General features: G+C 31.8%; 1 protein-coding gene across 4 annotated transcripts in view; it reads left to right on the forward strand.

The window, feature by feature from the left end:
- LOC129223354 (prominin-1-like) overlaps positions 1-13,622 on the forward strand; it is a 192,609-nt gene extending 178,987 nt beyond the window's left edge. For 3 of the 4 annotated variants that reach the window (XM_054857924.1, XM_054857926.1, XM_054857925.1), the window contains 4 exons: positions 1,797-1,912; positions 3,237-3,269; positions 3,985-4,038; positions 10,284-13,622. In XM_054857924.1, the coding sequence (XP_054713899.1) occupies positions 1,797-1,912; positions 3,237-3,269; positions 3,985-4,038; positions 10,284-10,359 (279 nt within the window). In that variant the 3' untranslated portion in view covers positions 10,360-13,622. Of the gene's footprint in view, positions 1-1,796; positions 1,913-3,236; positions 3,270-3,984; positions 4,039-6,803; positions 6,875-10,283 lie in introns of all 4 variants that reach the window. The other variant, XM_054857927.1, reaches the window with a different exon arrangement.
- Positions 13,623-20,745: the final 7,123 nt, after the last annotated feature.

The raw sequence follows: 20,745 nt of genomic DNA on the forward strand, positions 1-20,745 counted from the left end.
CACATAAGTGCTACAAACATTTAAATGATAAATGCAGTAATGATTACATAGTTATTCTTTAGAATGGTATTAATCCCATAATTATTGTAAAATATTTATTTTTGCTGTTGGCTTACTCACTTAATTGGTACTTTGCATTGTTTGTTGTTATATTTAATTCTCTTTTTCATAAACTTTTGATTTTTTTTCTTTTGTTAAAATTTTTCATTAATAAAAATATACTCAATTCCTTAATTCTTTCTAAGTGTGAGGAAGTAAGCAATTGAAAATTTTAACTGAGCAAGTAAACTTCAATCCTCTGATTCTGGATTACTAAAAATGACACAGATTTATTTTCTTCTGGGTATTATCCACTTAGACCAGACAGATGGAGTAAGAGAGATTTGGGGATTTATTTTGCACTAGTGGTTTTTGCACGGCTTTTTTCGTAATAGAAAAATTAAAAGGTCTTTTGGTTCGCCTGTATATTTACAAATAATGTATGGTGAATTTTCTCGCCAATTGACTTGTACCCATGTTATGGTTCCACATTATGATAATTTCGTATCTCGTGAATTGGCTTGTGCCCATGTTACGGTTCCACTTTATGATAAGTTCGTAATTTACTCATCCATCTTATGATATTTTTTTTCTTAAAATTGGAATAGAAAAAGAATCACATCGAATTTTTGAAAAATCGCTTCGAGGTGCACACCCCCATGCTACAAACTAACTTTGTGCCAAATTTCATGAAAATCGGCCAAACGGTCTTGGCTCTGTGCGTGTCACAGAGATCCAGACATTCTCCGGATAGAGAGACAGCTTTATTATTAGTAAAGATGAAAAGTTCTCATTTGCAATAAGTTGGAACTTGGAGATAAACCGAATAATGTTGATACAATGTATGAGTGTGGCACCTTATTTCTGAAAGATGAGGATATTGTTGTTACTACCCCCCCCCCCCCCCACACACACAATGTTTTTAAAAGAAACATTTCTCAGCAGTTGACATGAACAAGACTGATATTAGTATACAGCTTGAGAATTTTATATATTGTAATGAAATTGTTTATTGTATTAAAACATAATTGAAGCCATAGGCAACTGGTTCACCAAAAAAGTCGCGGGTCAAAAAAAGTGTTGGATTAAGGGCATGACTCTGGGAACTTTTTCATAGAATTGAGTTGTATTAAAAACTTTTAACATTTATGATTCTAAGACCTCCAAAAAATGTGGAATATGGCCTCAAAAATCGGGATGGATGGCCACTACAGACTTTCCTGTTCAAATTCAAAGTTCCATTTTTATGAAATTAGATGAGAAAAGTTCATCTATTTGGAATTTTTAGTTACTTTCATGGAAAGGATCAATCCACATTGTAAAAAATCATTTTTGAGTCGGTTATTAATTTTTAACTCTGAAAAGTGAGGGTGCAAGGTCCCTTTACTTTTGAAAGTGAGGGGGATGTTTTTCCCCTGGCCGCCCCCCCTTCTACGAGCCGCCTATGATTTATGCAATTAAAGCTTCAAAATCTGATGCTATTTATCTAAAATTTTAGTATGCAGAGAGATCTATTATGCTTAATTCTAAGATTTTATCAGCCTTTGAAGAATATTTAACAAGGTTGTAATTTTCAGCAAAGTTTGGAATGTTTGAGTTAATTCTGTACTGTAGTGACTTTTAAAATTAAGCCTTTAATTTTGAATTTGAATTTAAAAAAAATGATCTACATTCCATTTCTATTATGTTATATTCATACTTGCTTGGTTTTTCTCTATTAATATTTTATGCAAAATGTGTTTTTCTGTTTTATTTAGAATGGATTTTGGTTTGGACTAGGATGGGCTTTGGCATTCATCATTCCTACCATTCTGTTTTCTGTGAAGCTCTCCAGATATTATCTTCGTATGAAGTATGATGATGATCCATACATGTAAGAATTGCTTTTGAGTTCTTTAAAATGGTATTATTTTTGATTCTTCAAATACATTTGTTTTTGTTTGACTATAAAATAATTTTATTATTGATGTAAAAATTGCAGCTGAAAATTCCTCTCAACTTGTAATTAAAAATAGTTGAATAATAAATGTTAGTGAAATGGTCAAATAATCCCCAATTTTCTACTGTCATTAACGTGTTTTTTTTTTTTTTTTTTTTTTTTTTTGCCATTTAAGAAAGGGTTATTACTTCTTTCACTAACATTATCATTGATTTGTTTCTATTTTGACCGTTGGTTTTGTGTTTGCTCGTTCAATAAGAATATTAAACAAAACATTTGGATTTTAATATTTTTGAAATGTAAACAATCAAGGTACTCTGTTTTTTTCATAGAGATCATCTTTTCTTGTATAGATGACCCAACTATAATCTCATTTCTTTCAAAGGAAAACCATGTTTTTTTTTTTTTTTTTGTCAAAATTTATTTCCTAAATAATTATCTGCAATTGTCTTATAGAAGCTAAAATTAGAGTTAAACAGCTCCAGTGAAACATTTTTGCTACCGAGATACTAAGGGGAAGGACTGTCCTAGAGAGAGAGTTTTGGTTTCACAAATGTATAATACTTTCCTCATTCTTAATATTTAAATTTATTAATGCATATATAATTTGTTACTGCTGACCCCATTTAAAAAGTTGGAGGCCTTTAAAAGGCTTAGGTTTTCTAATATTTAACTTTTGTTTTAAAGCATGAGTTATTCAGTTGTTTAACTGTTAATATAGTTTAAAAACATGATTTTAAATGTGACCTAGTTTAAAACATAACTATTCAAAAGTTATGTAAGTAATGACAAAGAGACACTTATTTATTAATTTAATTTGTTTACATTAATCTCTAAAATAAGCTAATTGTTACTTCTGCTGAAGTTTTTTTTCTAAGAGTAGTAGTTATCACAGCTCAACAACAGTAAATAAGATTTTTATGCTGTCAAAACTTATGGCTACCACTATTACATGATAACCTCATGTGATGTTTTCATTAGATAGACTTAATTTAAAAAAAAGCTAATATATTATCCTTTTAATTATCATAGTAAAAATTTTTAAAAAAGGAATTAGAAGAAACTATTTTTTTTTTTTTTTTTAAAGCTTTTTAAACATTTATCTTTTTTCTTTCCAGCACAAACTCAAAATCACTTTAATTACTTCAGCACTGTATTGACAGAAATTTCTCACTTATAAAATCTTTTCCTTATTTAGTTTAGTTTTTCTTGCATTTTACTGTTTTTCAATTGGTAAAAAATGCTTTTGTCTTTTCAGTCATGATTCTGGGGAGTCAATTCCACTAGAAGAGTAAGTATTAAAACTTTGAAAAAAAAAAAAGTTTATAATATAAAAGTTAAAAGTAATTATTTATATCCCCTGTAGCTGAAGCTGCTCATTTTATTCTTTTATTATTATCCCTTTTTTACTTCTTGTTTCCATCTGAACTGTGTTTTTCAACTTTTAATTAGACTGATTCGATTCCTGCAAAAGGTGATTTTTTTAAAAAAAACTTTCAATTCAAAAATAGTCTGCAAACCTGCTTAAAAATGTGTGACGGACATTGCAGCTACTGCTGTTTCTGCTATTGGGCCTATATTTATGTATATTAACTCCATACAATAATATTATTACAAGTTAAGAGAAAATTTGGTTTTGTAAACTTTGTTGCATTATTGTTTTAAAAATATGCTTTACTAATTTTCTTAAGTGTTAATAAAATGTTCTATAAAGCACTTAAAACAGTAATCTATCTGCAACAATTAAGCATGCACCACAGCTTAAAATTGATTAATAAAGTATGAAATACTTGACTAATAAAACTTCTTGACTTTTGCAAGCTTTAATGATATTACTAGCTTAATTTATTAACTTGAGTTTGTTATAAAAATGAAAAAAATATGTGCTAACTTTTATTTTACCTGAATTTCTATTCTTCACTGTTTGTTTCTGCATGCTTAAATTGTTAATTTGCATTTCCTTGCCATGTTTTTAACCTATAACTATTTAATATTTCATTTCACAGCATGAGTAGAACTAAGCCATTTTCATATACAAATCCTGGGGCAATGAGCTGGATGTAAGTAACTAATATATATTTATGTTAAAATATTAAGAATTGATCACACATATATTATGTATGACTAACTAGGATATAGTACGTGGAATTATATATAGGAAAAAAAAAACTTAAAACAAAAATATTGAGCATTAGGCAAAATGTGTCACTTCAATGTTTTTGTTTTCAATGCCAATGAACTCCTGTTTTCCTGCTTCAATTGAAAAGCTGTTTTGAAACTAAGTTAGTGGTGCATTCTGATTCATATAAAATGAGAGTACTTATCATTAGATAGATGGCTGAGTTTCTTCTATATTTTATTGGATATCCAACTTTGCGCCACCTGTTGAAACTTTTTAAAACTAATTACAAGTTCCTGTATATGATTTTTATGGGTTTCACAATAAACATACCATTTATTTTATTCCAATATCGTCCTTTGTTTTCGAGATACTTAATTTTGAAACCAGGGAGTCCTTTGCTGGACACCCTGTAGTTATTTTGTCATACATCCATGTTTTTGTTTTCCTCCTACACTTCCCTTTTTTTTCATTACTTGTTGGTTTTTTGTGGAATGGTTTTTATAACTCTTGTTATTCATGGAAAGTCCTCCAATAGCTATCGCTAATGTCTGAAATGACAAGCACTGGACTTTGTAAACCTCTAGGTATTTTCTATAGGAGTTAAGAGATTGCTCAGTTTCAGCAATGAGATCGATATGTGTAAGCAGTAGATACTTTTATGTTTTACTATGTTTTTATCAATTTGCAATTTAGTAAGATGTTTGAGCATGTAAAAGTTTTATTTGGGAAGATGTTTTACAAACTTATATGCTCTGCTGGGCATGTAAACATTTTGATATTTTTTTTAATCCAGGTATATACTATTAGTTTATTTCTTGGTTCATTGAGAACATGAGAATTCAAGGGAATGATTTATAAGCTCCTTGGCTTAAGCACAAAATCACTTTCAAAACAGTCAGGTGAAGAAATTCCTTCTCCTCCAAAGGTATGCTGTATACAAGAGCTAATCCCTTATGCCAGGCAACAAATCAAATTTTGGATCACTACCTTTTTTTTTCATTTTCTTCTCTTTTCTTTCTTACTTTTATTTTCCTCTTTCTGATAGACCTGATTTTTTATTGTAATTTTTTAAAGTTCCTCTTTGTCTCCTTGGTTATGTTTTAATTGACCATTTGTTGTCCACTTTTTACTCTTTGACTGTTTTCAGCCCAGGTTTGTGGCGATAAATCAACTTTGATCAAGGCCTCCTAAATTGATTTTTGCTGAAAGAAAATCACTTTTCCTAAAATAATTTTTTTCTTGAGAAATTTTACTTATCCAAAGTTTTGTCTTCACTTTTTTTTTTTTTTTCATTTTAGTAGGGAAAGGTCTACATAATTTTTTTACCCATAGTACGCTTTCATTAAGCAATTAGAAAAGCAATGTTATATGATAGCAATGATGTTTCAACAACAATGTCTTCAGGGGTGATCATGGCCCTAGGAAATTGTAACTGTTTATATCTCCTATCTAACCATACTAATAAGTCATTCACTAAGTATTGTAATTTTAAATGCTATGCATAAACTTCTTATATATATTTATTTTGTTCTGAACTTTAAGTGAAAAACTAGCATACCCTCATAATTCAGTAATTTTTCTGACTTCTTTCTTTAAGCCGCATATTCAAGTATACAAAATTTGATACTCAATTACAGTAAAACCCCTCTAATGCATACACTAACAGGACAAATTTCTTTGTCCACCATAGAGGGTTGACCGCAGGACAGGAGTTTAATAATGTTATTCGCATTGGAATCGGGGAATTAAAAAATGTCCACATAAGAGGGGTATCCGTTTTTGAGGGGTATCCGTTAGGACTGGTTTTACTGTATATATATACTAATAGGTAAAATAACAAAACCCTTATTGATTAAACATGCAAAACTAATACCTATTTATGTTTAACAGATAAATAAATAAACAAATTTTATTGTTGGAAGGAAAAGAAAATATTTATTTTTATTGTTTGGCTAATTTTCTTACCCCTCCCCTACTGGTCCAGTTACACTAATTATTTTAACTAATATTGAAACCAAAGCCTTCTCCCCCACAGAGGAATCATTCTCTATTTTTTCAGTTAGATTTTGTTATTTCAAAATTTTGCAAGTTTTTAATCTTTATCTGGCATAAAAATTTCTTTGCAAATCACTGAAAAATTACTGGGAGACAGGAAATTATCAACTGTCCTGAAAAATTCATAATATGATTTAGATGAATCACCCAATGTAAATTTGGGAAGTATTTCTCACAATTTCGTCCTTATAGATAGAACAATTGAAAGCTGAATGTAATCATGCCGCTTTTAGTTCACTTTCTTGTGAAATAAATTTTGGATTAATTTATTTGCTAATTTTCTTTTTGTACCTATTTTATAACTGTGTAATGATTCATGCAGATGTTTTTGCAAAAAAAAAAAAAAAAAAAAAAATTCTTTGAATATTGTTGAAATTAATGTAAGGGCAAAACTTACTTAAAATTATGTTCACACCCTGCCTTCTTTCTTGCTTGATACCATTTGACAATTAAAAATAAATAAATAAATAAATAAAATAAAAAAAGGAAAGGAGCTAAGCATTTTTTTGAGTAATTATTACCTTTATTGTTTATGTACCAGCAATAAATATTATACAAAGCACCTTCTTATTTTATGGTTATTATTTTGTCTGAAGGTTGATGGGTTTACCTAGTACAAACTTTTACTTAAGTTTTTCTAAAATCTAGAATACTTCAGGGAAAAGCTGGTGGAATATATCAAGCTAAGAAGACTGAACTTTGTACAGTTTAAAGTCTATGTATGTGCATTTTCCTTTCTCTGCATTCCCTTTAATTATTTTTAAATTTAAAATTAAAGGGCAAATTTAGATTTTTTTATTCCACTTTCATTGTTGAATAAGAACATTCAACAAGATGCATTTAATTGCTTTTCCCTGTTCAGTTTTTTTTTTATTTTTATTTTATCCTGGCTATATCTTTTCAACATGCTTCTAAGGTCTTTGTTTAAAAAATGCATATAAACTGACTGAAAATCTTGATTTTTGCTTGTCAATTTCATATCAAATAAGATTAGCTGCGATTAGTTCACATTTTAAACTTCTTTGACAAAAATTCTTTTGAAATAATATCACTCACATTTCAACATTCACGATTTTTTTAATAACTTAAATGAGATATGTAGCAATTTTGCATTGTTATGTAATTTAAACGAGATATTTTGATGTGATAAAAACTTTTATTATATATGCTAGATGTTTACAACTTCTTCAGTCAAATAATTTACTGGTGTCATATGCAGGGATACAGTAAGACACTCCCTTTTCAAGCACCTGATCTCTCGCCAAATTGCCACTTATATTTAGTCTTACACATGCAAACAATGACCCCATCGCCTGCTAGAATAATTTAATGTTGCAACTTCTCGTCTTATTTTTCCTTGGGCACTTTTCATTTTGAATTATGTTTTCTGATCGCTATAATCCGATTTTTTCCCACTTTATTGCTATTAAGTAAAAGCAACCAATCTTTTGGAATTAACTACAATAGTTCATTTTAAGCGTTTTTGACAGAAACCTTTCTGAAATAATATTACTCTTATTTCAACCTTCATGATTTTTCAAGTATTAAGCATTTTATTTTTATATATGATGAGGAAAGGTTTAATACATATTTATCATGTTTACTTGAGATTGTTTTTAAGTAACAGTACTAATCTTTGTTACTTTTAATTTTTACCTGGGGTTCCGAAATTGGGTGCCACAGCACCATGGGGCATTGCAGGGAGAGGTCAAGGGTGCTGCGAAGTATCCATGGTATCAATATGTGCGATATCCTAGATATAGACTAGGATGCCATGAGAAAATTCTAACTCTTCAAAAGGTGCCACGAATTGGAAAAGTTTGGGAATCCCTGATTTATGCTAATTTGGTGCTATTTTATTATTTTTTCATTAGTTTTAGTTTCTTGCTAATACTAATTCAAGAAAAAAGCTCCTGAATGTGGTGATCTTTCTTTGTGGTGATTAAGAATTTTTACTCTAGAAGAGCATGTGTTTTTTTCTGAAGTTATGGTACAATTAAAAACTCAAGATCAACACAAATAAGAAGCACAATTTACTGATGTCTGTTATGGGGTTACACAGAACCTCTTTTTCAACATAAAAGTAGTGTGCAGGGCCCAATTTAGCCATGCCACATTCTTTCCTTTCTACACACCAAATCATCATCGCCACAATGTTTGCATTATGACATTTTAAGCAGTTTTTATGTTTTATTAAGAATTATGAAAAGGTGTCGACTGATCTGTTAATACAAAATTCCAGTATTTGCAGTATGACATTTGAAAGATTTCCAGTATCGTGTCATAAAAAGTTTTTGGTCATAAATGTAATAGCAAAATAAAAAATTAACTAAGATATGCTTGCCACTTAGCAGTGCATTTTATTAACAAAATTAATATTTTTTTACTTTAGCTATTCCTTCGTGCAATATTGTTTAAAAATGATCAGAAATATAACATTAAGAGTGATGAAAAAAAAATCCAAATTATATTTTTGGAGAAAGAGAATTCAATTGAGAGCACATAACATCGGGGGCCCTTCGACATGGGTCCAGTTGACCTATGTGTTAATCAAGGCCTAGAAATGTGCTTACGTATAAAATGTCTTTTCATACACTTGTCTACAATTCATATTGCTATTTATTTTTTCACAATATTTTTCAGTTTTTAACTTAGCGTATACAGGTGAAGAAGTTATTTTAGTTTTACTATTGTTTGACAGTTTAAGTAATGCTTTTTTTGTTATTTTCTCATTTTGATTTAATTACATGATTTTAATTTGTTATTCTAGTTTTGATTTTACTGACATTGATTGATCTAAATAAATATTATTTATTAAAAAACATTCATTTAAGCAAAATGGCCTAAAATCTGCAACATTCAGAGCCAATCTGTGTGTGAGTTTAATGTGTTTGCAAAATAAAAAGTTTTTGTTATGTAGTATGTTTTCAATAAATTTTCACCATACAGGAATGAAAATATAATAAAAGATTTTTATTTGTTTAATATTTATGGATTGTACAGGGTTTGTCCGGAAAGTAATAGGACTGAGTCGATTGTTACAATTACTTAAAAACTTTCAAAATAGGCTCCTTCTGCACGGATGCAGCCCTGCCAGCGTGATTTTCAAGCATTAAAGGCGTCACGGTAGGCATTCTCCGGAATAGCCTTGAGAGCCGCGGTGCAAGCTGCTTGGATCCCCTCTGTCGTCTCAAAATGCTTGCCTTTCATCAGCCTTTTCAGGCGAGGAAACAAAAAAAAGTCCGGGGGGCCACATCTGAGCTGTAGGGCGGCTACGGAAGTGTTGGGATGCCGGCCTTGGTCAGGTAGCTGTTCGTCGTCAGTGAGCACTTTTGGGACCAACTTCGCGCACACCTTGAGTATGTTCAAATGCACCGTCACAAAACCATGAACTTCAGATTTTGGTAAATTTAACATTTGAGCAATTAAACGAATACTTAGTCGACGATCTCAGTTCAAAACTTTGCGCACATGAGTCACATTGTCGGTGTTTGTCGAAGTCGAAGGTCTTCCAGCACGGTCTTCATCGGCGACCTCTTCCCGGCCCGCCAAAAAGACCTGGTGCCACCGAAACACACCACTTCTTGCTAAAGCAACATCTGGGTAAGCCTGCTTGATCATATCAAACGTCTCTGTCGCAGATTTACTGAGTTTGACACAGAATTTAATCGCGCACCTCTGCTCTAACGAACGCTGCATTTTCGGCTTGCACCACTCGCAGAAACACGTTGAGCGAAAATACCTGTCCTGACTCTCCAGGTGCTCCGAGACAATCGACTTGCCGCTCGTTCGTTAGCTAGGAATGCCCTCTACTGAATCCAGCCGGCGCGTGCACGCTCCGAAGTACAGTTGCAGCGGAAAAAAATCAGTCCTCTTACTTTCCGGACAAACCCTGTATCTTAGAATAATTTGTCCTTTAAAGTAAGAGACAAGTGCAGGATATGTATTTGATTAAAGTTATCAACTGAGGTGAAAACACCCTCCCGCCATTCTTCTAAATTTTTAAGTAAAAAAAAAAGTAATGATACAATGAATTTTGTGAATGAAAATGAGAAAATAAGATCTGTGTATTAGTTTCAAGTTTATATTATTTTCTTGATAGAAATGTCTAAATTTTTATTTTTATAGGCCTCAGTTTAGTCAACACCAGAATTACATGGTGCATCCTGCAAGTAGCCAAACCCGCCAGTTCCATTATAAATAGGATCTGTTTCAGAGAGTGCCTTTTGTACAGTCCTGGTTTTGGAAAGATATATACATATATATATAGCTATACATATACAAAAAAGGACATTGTTATGATGAATTCTGTTGATGTGTTCTGAAGCATTTACCTTTCTGTTCAAAAAAAAAAAAAAAAAAACTATTTTGCTCATTGAAGTTACGAAAAGGAGATTAATTTGTTTGAAACTTAGATTAGTTGTATTACAGGATTACTCTTAAATAACTTCCCAATGTGATTAAAAAATTTCTGATCTTTTTGTGTATCATTGATATATATTTCCCCTTTTTAAATTTATCCTGATCATTTCTTGCAAATGATGTAAAACAATTTCAATTGAACATTTCAAATGGTGCTAATTTTATTGTAATTTGCTGATTTTCTACTTCAAAGACATTTTTTTTAAAAATCTGTGAAGCTATGCTTTATTTGTTTGATATACATTTATTGCAAACCTTTATATTAGCCTGAAATAAATTATTTTTGTTGTGATGATTTTATATGAAATTTGAATCTTGAATGTAGTAACTTTAATATTTTGTAAATATATTTTTCTGTTTCATAAGGGGCCATTCATTAATTACGTAAGGATGATTTTGGCAATTTTTGACCCCCCTCCCCCCATGTAAGGGTAAGTAAGATTTTTCAAACCCCTCCCCCCTATCTTACGTAAGATTCCATTTCTTTTTTCAAAATAATAAATAATGAATCTTACATGACTGGAATCAATATTAAATTCACTATTATTATTATTATTTTTTTGAAAACTTTTTGTGCTAAGAAATATTTGCTAAAAGGAATTTAGACTGAATGTTTTTTCGACAAACATTTTTTGTATATGATGCGATACTAATTAAGAATAAGACATGCTATACACAGTGTAATTCTTTTATTATATTTTACATTATTCATTCTCTGAAAAAGTAAAAAACAGATCATTCTAATACGTTTTTTTACCTACCAGAAACAAATGAAATATGATCCCTGCCAAATCACTTGACTGCATCGATGTGGAAAATATTACATAAGAATGGGTCTGACCCCCCCCCCCTCCTCAAGTAAGGATATGTAGAGATTTTTCCACCCCCCTCCCCCTAGAGACTCTTACGTAATTAATGAATGGCCCCTTAGTAGTTGCTGAAAATTGTATATAAGGTCATTAATTTTGAAAGACGATGAGTGAAGGAATCCTGTAATATACCAATCGTTAGTTTAAAAGTTTGCTTAGAAAATATAAAGAAGAGTTATGTAAGTTATTATGAATGGTGCAGGCAATTTATTGTTGAATTGGTTTAAAATTCTAAAAACTTTGCATTTTTCGACTTGAAATTATGTTTGAGTAAGATCTATCCCTTCTTTGATGGAAAAAGTTATGTGAAGTTAGGTACGTTAAAATATTGAAAGGATCAGCATGTTTCTTTGAACTGTGATAAAAAATTATGCAAAAAGAAAAAAAAAATCAGTATGTGTTGTAGTTGTGTATTTGACGTTAGAAATTTACAATTCTTCATGCACAGCATAAAAAAGCACATCCATTGCTTGATAATTGTTGAACTATTTATGCATCATATATAGTGAATGTGAAAACCCTGTGACCAATATCAACTGCACAATGTGTTGCATTAAGTAACATATTTTATTGCGAAGCAGTTTAAAATTAAATCATTGCTATAAATTTTAGACATTTCTGGCAGTGTTATTATCAGTACATGTCTTTCTTAGAGAACCGTGCTTTAATCAATTTGGTTTCTTAGTTTAAAAATGGAATAAAACTAAATAAAACTAAATTGTGTCATATTTTACAGTACTAATAACATTTTAGTAGGTAGCTAAGCAAATCAAATGAATCCTAATTATTAACAGTATTCTTTTGTTTTTGTCATGATCATTGTAAATTTCATGTTCTCTTTGTAATTATTCATCACAAATATCTACATGTGTGGGGATCATAAAAGTCATGTTCAACAATTTACAATGAACTTTTAAATTTATGTGTAGTGAGCATATGACTGTAAATATTTGTGTCGTTTATTTATCTTGTGGAGTGCTAGAATTTTATTTATTAATTTGTTCCTTCAATGTCGAATGTTTTGTGTTTGGCCCATGATAAATGTGAAGAGTGAATTACTTCAGAAAAGTAGCTAAAAAATCATGGAAGTATTTTTATACAAAATGTGAAACATTTGAAGATTTAATTAATTGATATTTTTCTGTTTCTGTGAAATGGGTTTTGATATTTAAAAAAAAAAAAACATGCAGTACTGTATTGTATATAATATATAGTGATAAAAATGTATTGAAGTTAAGTACATTCTGAATGTAAAACTTTATATGGCTACTGAAGTTTATGAAAGACATTTGCAGTGTTATATGTGTTACACAATAACTATTTAATACGTAGACAGTTTTTACTTTGGCAAGCTGTTTCATCCTAAAACTATTTGGACTTTAAAAAACTTCCACATATCAAACTTGTAAAATATTTCATTTTTGTTTTAAATTACATTTATATATTTTGCTTTTCATTTTGACAGATCCTTGATTCTTTCACCATACTTTGCTAAGTCTTTGATTAAAATTGTCCCTTTTCTCAGCATTCAAAAGTAAGAAATAAATTTCTGATTAATAAATGTGCTTTTTGAACATAAAAGAAGGACACATGATTCTTGGAGAAAAAAAAAATTCAGAGGATCTGACATCAATGCTGTTTTTTAAAAATATTTTTCAGTGCAAATTTGAAATCTTCACATTTATCATGGGGCTCTATGTTGTTGTATTTTGTTTAATGTATGTTTTCAATGTTATTTGTAAAAACTTCTGCAAGACGTGCATTCCCATATTTATAATTCACAGTATATTTTAATATGAAAGTTTGAAATGCTAAAATGATGTCACATTATTTTTCTCACCAGAGAAATTGGTTTTTGCCAGTTGATTGTCTTCCAAAATTTAGATGGCATATATTTTACGGATGTGAAATTTACAGACATGTCAAGTCTGTGTGAACATGATAATTAAGTCATTTTGTTGCTCATTTTTGCACTGAATGTTAAGTTTATCATGATTTTTGTCAACAAAATATTTTAAATCCGTCTGTTGCATTTTTGAAAAAAGATGTTTGCAACTATTCTGTTTGCAAATTGTAATGAACAAACTTATAATGTTGTGAACATTTCACGTTTTACAGATGTGCCAAATATTTAGCTTGTAATTTTATTGGAAATGTGATAATAAAATGTCATGAGTGTCAGATTTGTGTTTCTTTTTTCATCTTTTATTTAAAAAAAAAAAAAACTTAATTTTCATACATTTATGTATGTGCCGTTGTAAGCTTAATTTTTTCTTGAAACATTTCTTTTTCATCTAAAGTTCCTTTACTACAGGCATTGTAGAATAGTTATAAACGTATGACATTCCCAAGCTAAATAAGAATCAATACTTGGGATATTAGTAAATGGACTCAAAATATTCTAATTCAGAGCTGAGGAATCTTTTGTACTACTGGAAGCCACATTTAAATTGGGCAGCAATGAAAGAGTCTAAGTTAATACACCTGACAAATGGCAACTTGTAAATAGTTACAAGTTTTATGTATACTTTTGTCAATTTTTGCATAACATAGAAATTATGCAAACAGAAAAATTTAAGTCGTTTATTTATTATTTAGCATTAAAAATTGCAATAAACTTATTTTATATTTATACAAAAATAATGCCTTGTCATAATATTTATTTTTAATTATTTTCTACAGGCTAACTAGTTAACACTTAATAATGAAGTAAACTTTTTCAAAAAAACTCTTATGTTGATTAAAGAAATACAGTATACTCTCGATCAGTAGTTGCGTAACTTCAAATCCCCCCCCCCCGCAAAATCTGATTTTGGACCCCCTACTATAAATTGTATTAATCTATATTTGTAAAACAATTTTTCAATTTTGTCGGCCCCACAGTTATTTTCCTAATACACACACACACACATACATTACAAGGCATAAATATAATACATTGAGAGAAAGAGGGGGGGGGGGGGTGGAGCTTTTAGTTTAGAAAGGGATCATTAGCTACAGAAATCCGTAGAATTCGTCACAATGAGGAGAAAAAGAATTAGCAATATGAATGTAATTGTAAATATATTTGTACAGAAATAGGGGGGAGAGGGAGAAGTTTAAAATTTTTCTGACATTCTAGTCTAAAAACGTAATTTCAAACTATATTTGGAATAAGGAAGGTTCAGGGTCCTTCATCGTAAAGTTTTTGAAATTGAAGTTTTAAACCCGATTGTAAACCATTTTTTGGAACACAATGAAAAGTGGTCAGTAACTCGGCCTCGGACTTTTTCGAATTTCCAAAATAAGGATTTTAAATGTTCTTCAGCGACGGTTAAGAGTATGGAAGTGCCGGTGTCCTTACCTGTAAATTTTTCGAAAGTTTTTACCCACGTGATTGTGAGTCACCTTTGGGGGGAAGGAGTCTGGGATTCTTCTGAAAATCTCTCGATATTCAAGTTCCAAAAACGTAATTTTAGACACCTTCGTTTGTGAAAAGGAGAGGGAATTTGGGGACTGTACTCTCCCCCAGAAATTTTTCGAAATGGAGCTCCTAAAAACGTAATTGTAGGCCACCTTTGATGACGTTACAAGAAAGGAATTGATTGGGGACTTTGCTCCAGAATTTTTGAAATTAAAATTCTAAAAACGCAATTTTTTTAGGAGAATTTTGGTGATGTTGAGAAATGGAGCTTCTTCGTAAATGTTTCGAAATTGAACGTTTAAAAATTTCGATTGTAAAGTTATCCTTAAACTGCCTTTTTGGAATTTTGATTTCGAAAAGTTTTTTGATATTGAAATTTCCAAAACGCAATTCTAGATGATTTTCAGTAATTTTAAAGGGCTCGGGGTCCAGGCATGCTCGTCAAAAAAAAAAAAAAAAAAGGGGGGGGGGGGTCCGGTATCCGCATATCTTTGGCCTAAGTCGTAGTTTTGCTATATTTAAAGATTCCATAGTTACAAGTATCTAAAATAATTGTGTATGTTCATCAAACTGTTGTTTACATACCCTTTTTCACAAACGCAAAATTTTGACTTAAAGATTTGCATCTAAAATATTAGAAATAATGCACTTGTATCATCTTTTCCTCTGTGTATCATTTCAGCTGCGTGTTTATAACATTTTCTTTTGGGATGACCTAACAAGACAAATGGCTCACTAAACAACTGGCTACCTTTGTTGAAATTTTGCATGTTTTGAATAAAGGTTCACTGAATGCAGCGGTTTCCAAGTTTCTTCATGCAATCAGATTATAATTGCTTTTAACATTATTGTTGCAAGGCAACAAAATTTGTAACAATGGTTTAACATTTTTACAATGTAACAATTTGTAACAATGGTTAAATATTTAATAAGGAAATTACATGAAATTTGCTTTTTTTCATCCTAACTGAAATAGTAATTTTATTTTAGTGTTTTAATTTTTCAGCGCTAAGTTGTACCTTAAGATTAAGCAAATCATTTAGTGAAATCCCGAAGTCTCTAAGTAATCTAGTTGCAGAGATATAAGCAAAACCAAGCCTCAGATTTCTCCCTGACAATCAGGCGCCAAGTATAATAAAAGTGCGTAAAAAAGAAGAAAGTTACTTTGGAAGGAGCAAAAATGCCTCCTTTTGTGCTTGAAAGGGGGCGTAAATTCAGTACAATAAGCAGATTTTTTTAGATTTTCGATGCAAAAATTTTCATTCCTTTCTTGTATGAATTATTGGTGTAATCGGATTATATTTCATCGCAGTTTGATCTCCCCTATTTCCCAATATCTTTACTAGACCCATTGCCTCCCCCCCCCACAGTCTGGCCAAATTGAATTAAATACATTTAAATCTTTTTTATTGATAACATCGAACACGGAAAATTAAAGATAACTACAATGCAAGCACTATTGTTATAAATGAGTTGTTTCCAAACTTTTATCAGTGTTCTTTTCTGAAAGAGCATGTTTAATAACAAAGGATTTAACCATTTTTAAAAATATTTTAACAAAGTTTAGTATTTTTTTTTTTAATTATTTTTATCGGTGCACAGATTCATTTTCATTTTTACGCTTCTGTGCATGACATCACAAGTGATGAAATGCCATACACTGATGCCATTAGTCTAGAGTGCAATATTTAATTCACTTCATTATTCTCATATACTGGCTTGTTGACAGCAAGCGTAACCAATTTCAACGAGCCAGAGTATGTCACTTGTGACGTCATAAAGACCACTACTTATTTTCGAAATCGAACATTAAAAAAAAAAAAATTGCTGGAAAAATAAAGTGTCCATATTTTATTATTATTATTATTATTATTATTATTATTATCATTATTATTATTATTATTTTGCTTATTCCATCAATTTCAGTGACTAAAAGTAGTACTTTTGACTGAAAGAAACACCCCCATTGCTACATGCTAATTTTACTGATGCGAAGTTTCCATCTTTTGTTCAGAAGCAAATTTCTATTTATTTTGCTTCAAATTAAAGAACTACAAATACGGAATAAAGAATATCTGTTGTTTTGGAATGCTCCATGGATCGAGTTCGCGGATCACTTCTGGCCTTCGAGCCACAGGTTGTGCACCACTGGAGTAGAAAGGTCAGTGAATCAATACCCCCCCCCTCCCATTTTTTCAGTACAAAAATGATGAATTTAGAGCAGATAATGAATCACATGTGTTTTTAGTTCGTTTATACACGGTTAGAGAATGCGCTAATTGGCATTGGCCTTGTAAATTAAGTGTTCGAAATTTATGGAAAAACGTTATAGGTTGCAAACCTGCTTCGGGGTCCTTGCAATAGGAAATGAGTAGGTAATTGAATGGAAAAACATTGTATGTGGCCTGTTTAGTATATTGCAAAGCAGGTTGTTTTTTTTTTTTTTTTTTGTGGTAGTGAAAAGCTGTTGTTTTCAACATACATTTCCCCCGCCACCCATTCAGTTGTTGTTCATTCACGCTGGAATGGTATTGTCCGTTTTTCAGGAGAAGGCACTTCGCCACGCCTCCTTGAACGCGGAGTTCCATTTTACGCGGGGGTGATCGGTGCCACGCGCTTCCAAAGGAGACAGCCTTAACTTGGGCGTGCATTTTAATGTGCAAAAAAGATCTTAGTGTCCTTTACATCACTTGCTTCACTTGTCTGTTGTCATTTTAATTATTCTTACATTTTAAAAACCGCTGCTTTTACAACAAAATGCTATGATCCGAATATACCTTCTGCCGAAAACAGCGAAATAGAATCATCGGATACCACGTGAGTCAAGTGCCTTCTTGTGAAAAACGGACAATATCAGAAAAGTTCTCTCTGTTATTTGTTAATAGTAACATCAATAAAACTGTTTGAATGTCATGCACAAAATACTACAATTTTTGATGATATTATTGGATTTATTGAAAATGAATTGTGGTAAGACCTAACCCTGGGTCAAACCAGGGCTTAGTTTGCATTGGAGCTCGCGGAAGCTGAGCTTCTTCACTTCTTTTCAATTGTATGTAAATTTTAAACGGAATTTACTGTATTTACAAGTAAAAATAAGTTGTAGGGACTGACTACCCTATATGTAAATTCAAATGCACCCAAACCCGTTTTTGTGCGATTTTTTTGAGCAATCACGATTGCTTATTGCTTTCCTTTGACTGTTTCGATGTGCTATGATTTTATTTTCCCGCCAGCACCCTCTGCAGCATCACCGTTGACCGGATCCTCACGATGCTGCTCCTCCAGCGAAAACCGTCTCCAGGTTGCGTCCATATCCTACACACACACGCATACATACACAACTACACACACACGCACACACACATATACACACAAACACATACACATACATATATCTACACACACATGCACAAACACATACACACACAGGCACACAACTACCCACACATTCATGCCTGTACACAGACACAAACACATGCCTACACACACATACACATCCCCTACACACAAACACATATATCCACCACACACAAACACACACGCCTACATACACACACACATACTCGTGATTGCGAAAAACATAATTTGAATTCAAGATGACAAAGTCAAATTAATTTTCCTTTTTTCTTTTTTTTTTTGTGCGAGGTATATGAAAATTATTTGTAAAACGATCGGAAATGATTTATAAAACGAGTGCGAGATAGTATCTTCAAGTGACGACTGGTGCATCCCGATGGGAAGTCACTGTGACGTCCCAAAAATTTCCTTTTTCGGGAAATTCTTTGGCAGTCGGCAAAATTATCATCACTTGGTGAATTTTGATTTCGTTTAAAGATAACTTTTTGAGTTATTTTCTGCGTGAGACTTTTTATTATGCGTTTCCTATCCACCTCATAAAATTTTTTTTTTTTTAAGTGTGTTGCGAAAACAAATTTTTATAACTACTCGTGAAGTTTCGAGCAATTTTTTTGTGCGATTCCAATCCACCGCATAAAAACAGGTTTGGGTTTATGTGCGTTTTAAAACATAGAAAGTTAAAATATCATGCAAATCATTCTTTTAGTTTGTAATTAAAATGTATGCATTTTATTTAAGAATGTAATTTAATATTTGAAGTTACTAAAAATAAAGTTCGTTTGACCCTTAAATGCATTGCGTTGCCATTTGGCAACATACCCAATTTAGTCTTCTAAAATACTACAGGAACAAATTGAAACTCTGTAGTTGCCAAAAACGAAAAAAATACAGGTGTCCCATAACACGGTTAATTCGTTCCGTGTAGTATCGAAACCGTGTTATAAGAGACGTTTTTAAAAATAGCATTTTTACTTATTTTTAATACTAATTATGTATGTGCATGAAAGAAATCAGATTATATATATATATATATATATATATATATATATTGTTACAAATTCTGTAAATAGTAATTATTGTAGGAACGTAACCTGTAAATAGTTTCCCGTAATGAATATACAACCCCTTTTTCATTCGGCTAAATTATACGACCCCTATTTTCTTTCTTTTCATTGATAACGGTCTACTACTTTACAGAAGCGTGTGGAATATTTGAGAAATTTCTTTTCGGTGTATTTAAGCCGTTAGCGATGGATAAACAGGGAGTTTCGATTCAGATTTCGAACGGAGAGCATTTTGCTCTGTTTATAGCGAGGCATTTCGCTGTGTTGTTTTCGTATTTGGAAGTAAATACGTGTGTAAACGTTGAGTTTACGGTGTTGTGTGATAATTGCTTAATTGCTGATGAATAATTTAGCAGTTGTTGAAGATCTTTCCTGTACATAGTGTAAATAAATTTCCTGTGTTTTTATCAAGAACTGTGTCTTCATTTCAAGAAAGTGGAAGTCGCACCGAATCCGTTACAATTTGGCGCCCAACGTGGGGCTACTTCTGGACTTTCTTGGAGTAAGTGTGACTTTGGACATTTTTTCATAAAGACTTTTTTTGAATTTGGACTTTATTTTTTATGGTGATTACTCGCGCAATGGATGAACAATTAAAACAACTTCTTGACGCAATCACCTCTGTGAAGAGTGATATGGCTACTAATCAAGAACAATTAAAAAGTGACTTGACTGCAAGTTTTACAGCTAATCAAGAACAATTAAAAAGTGGTTTGACTGCAAGTTTTACAGCTAATCAAGAACAATTAAAAAATGATATGGCAGCTAATCAAGAACAATTAAAAAATGATATGGCAGCTAATCAAGAACAATTAAAGAATGATATGGCGGCTAATCAAAACCAATTGAAAAGTGATTTAACGGTGCTGAAAAATGACCTAGTTTCTAACCAAGAGGAAATTAAAAACGATCTTACTTCGGTAAAGACTGTGATGGAAAATAAATTTAATGAGATAGAGCATCGAGTTGATGCTATTGAAGGAAAGTTTGAGGCAGTTGAAGGCCGATTCATCGCAGTGGAAAATAAAATCGAAGAGAAATTTGAAGAAAAATTAAGTTCCGTTGAAGGCCGATGCAATGCTGTAGAAAATAAACTGGAAGAAGAAGATAGAAAATTTCATCAACTTAAAGAAGACATCTTTAAAGACCTGGAAAGGAGATTGGCGACCGCGGAAAGCAGCTCTGTACAGTTTGGCGCTCCCACATCGGTTGCTCGACCGTCCATTAAACTTGCCACCTTTGATGGGAAAACTTCGTGGCAGGTTTACAAAACTCAATTCATGATAGTGGCGGAAGCGAACGGATGGGACTCTGCTACCAAGGCCTGCCATCTTGCAGCATCCCTGAGAGGTGAAGCAGCGGACATTCTCCAGACCCTTCCGGACAGCCAGCGCCTGGATTTCGCCGCCCTCACATCTGCGTTGGAGCTTCGCTTCGGTGAGAAGTGCCAGAAAGATTTCAGCCGACTCCAG

Source organism: Uloborus diversus, chromosome 5, assembly GCF_026930045.1.
Source record: "Uloborus diversus isolate 005 chromosome 5, Udiv.v.3.1, whole genome shotgun sequence".
Lineage (NCBI taxonomy): Eukaryota > Metazoa > Arthropoda > Arachnida > Araneae > Uloboridae > Uloborus > Uloborus diversus.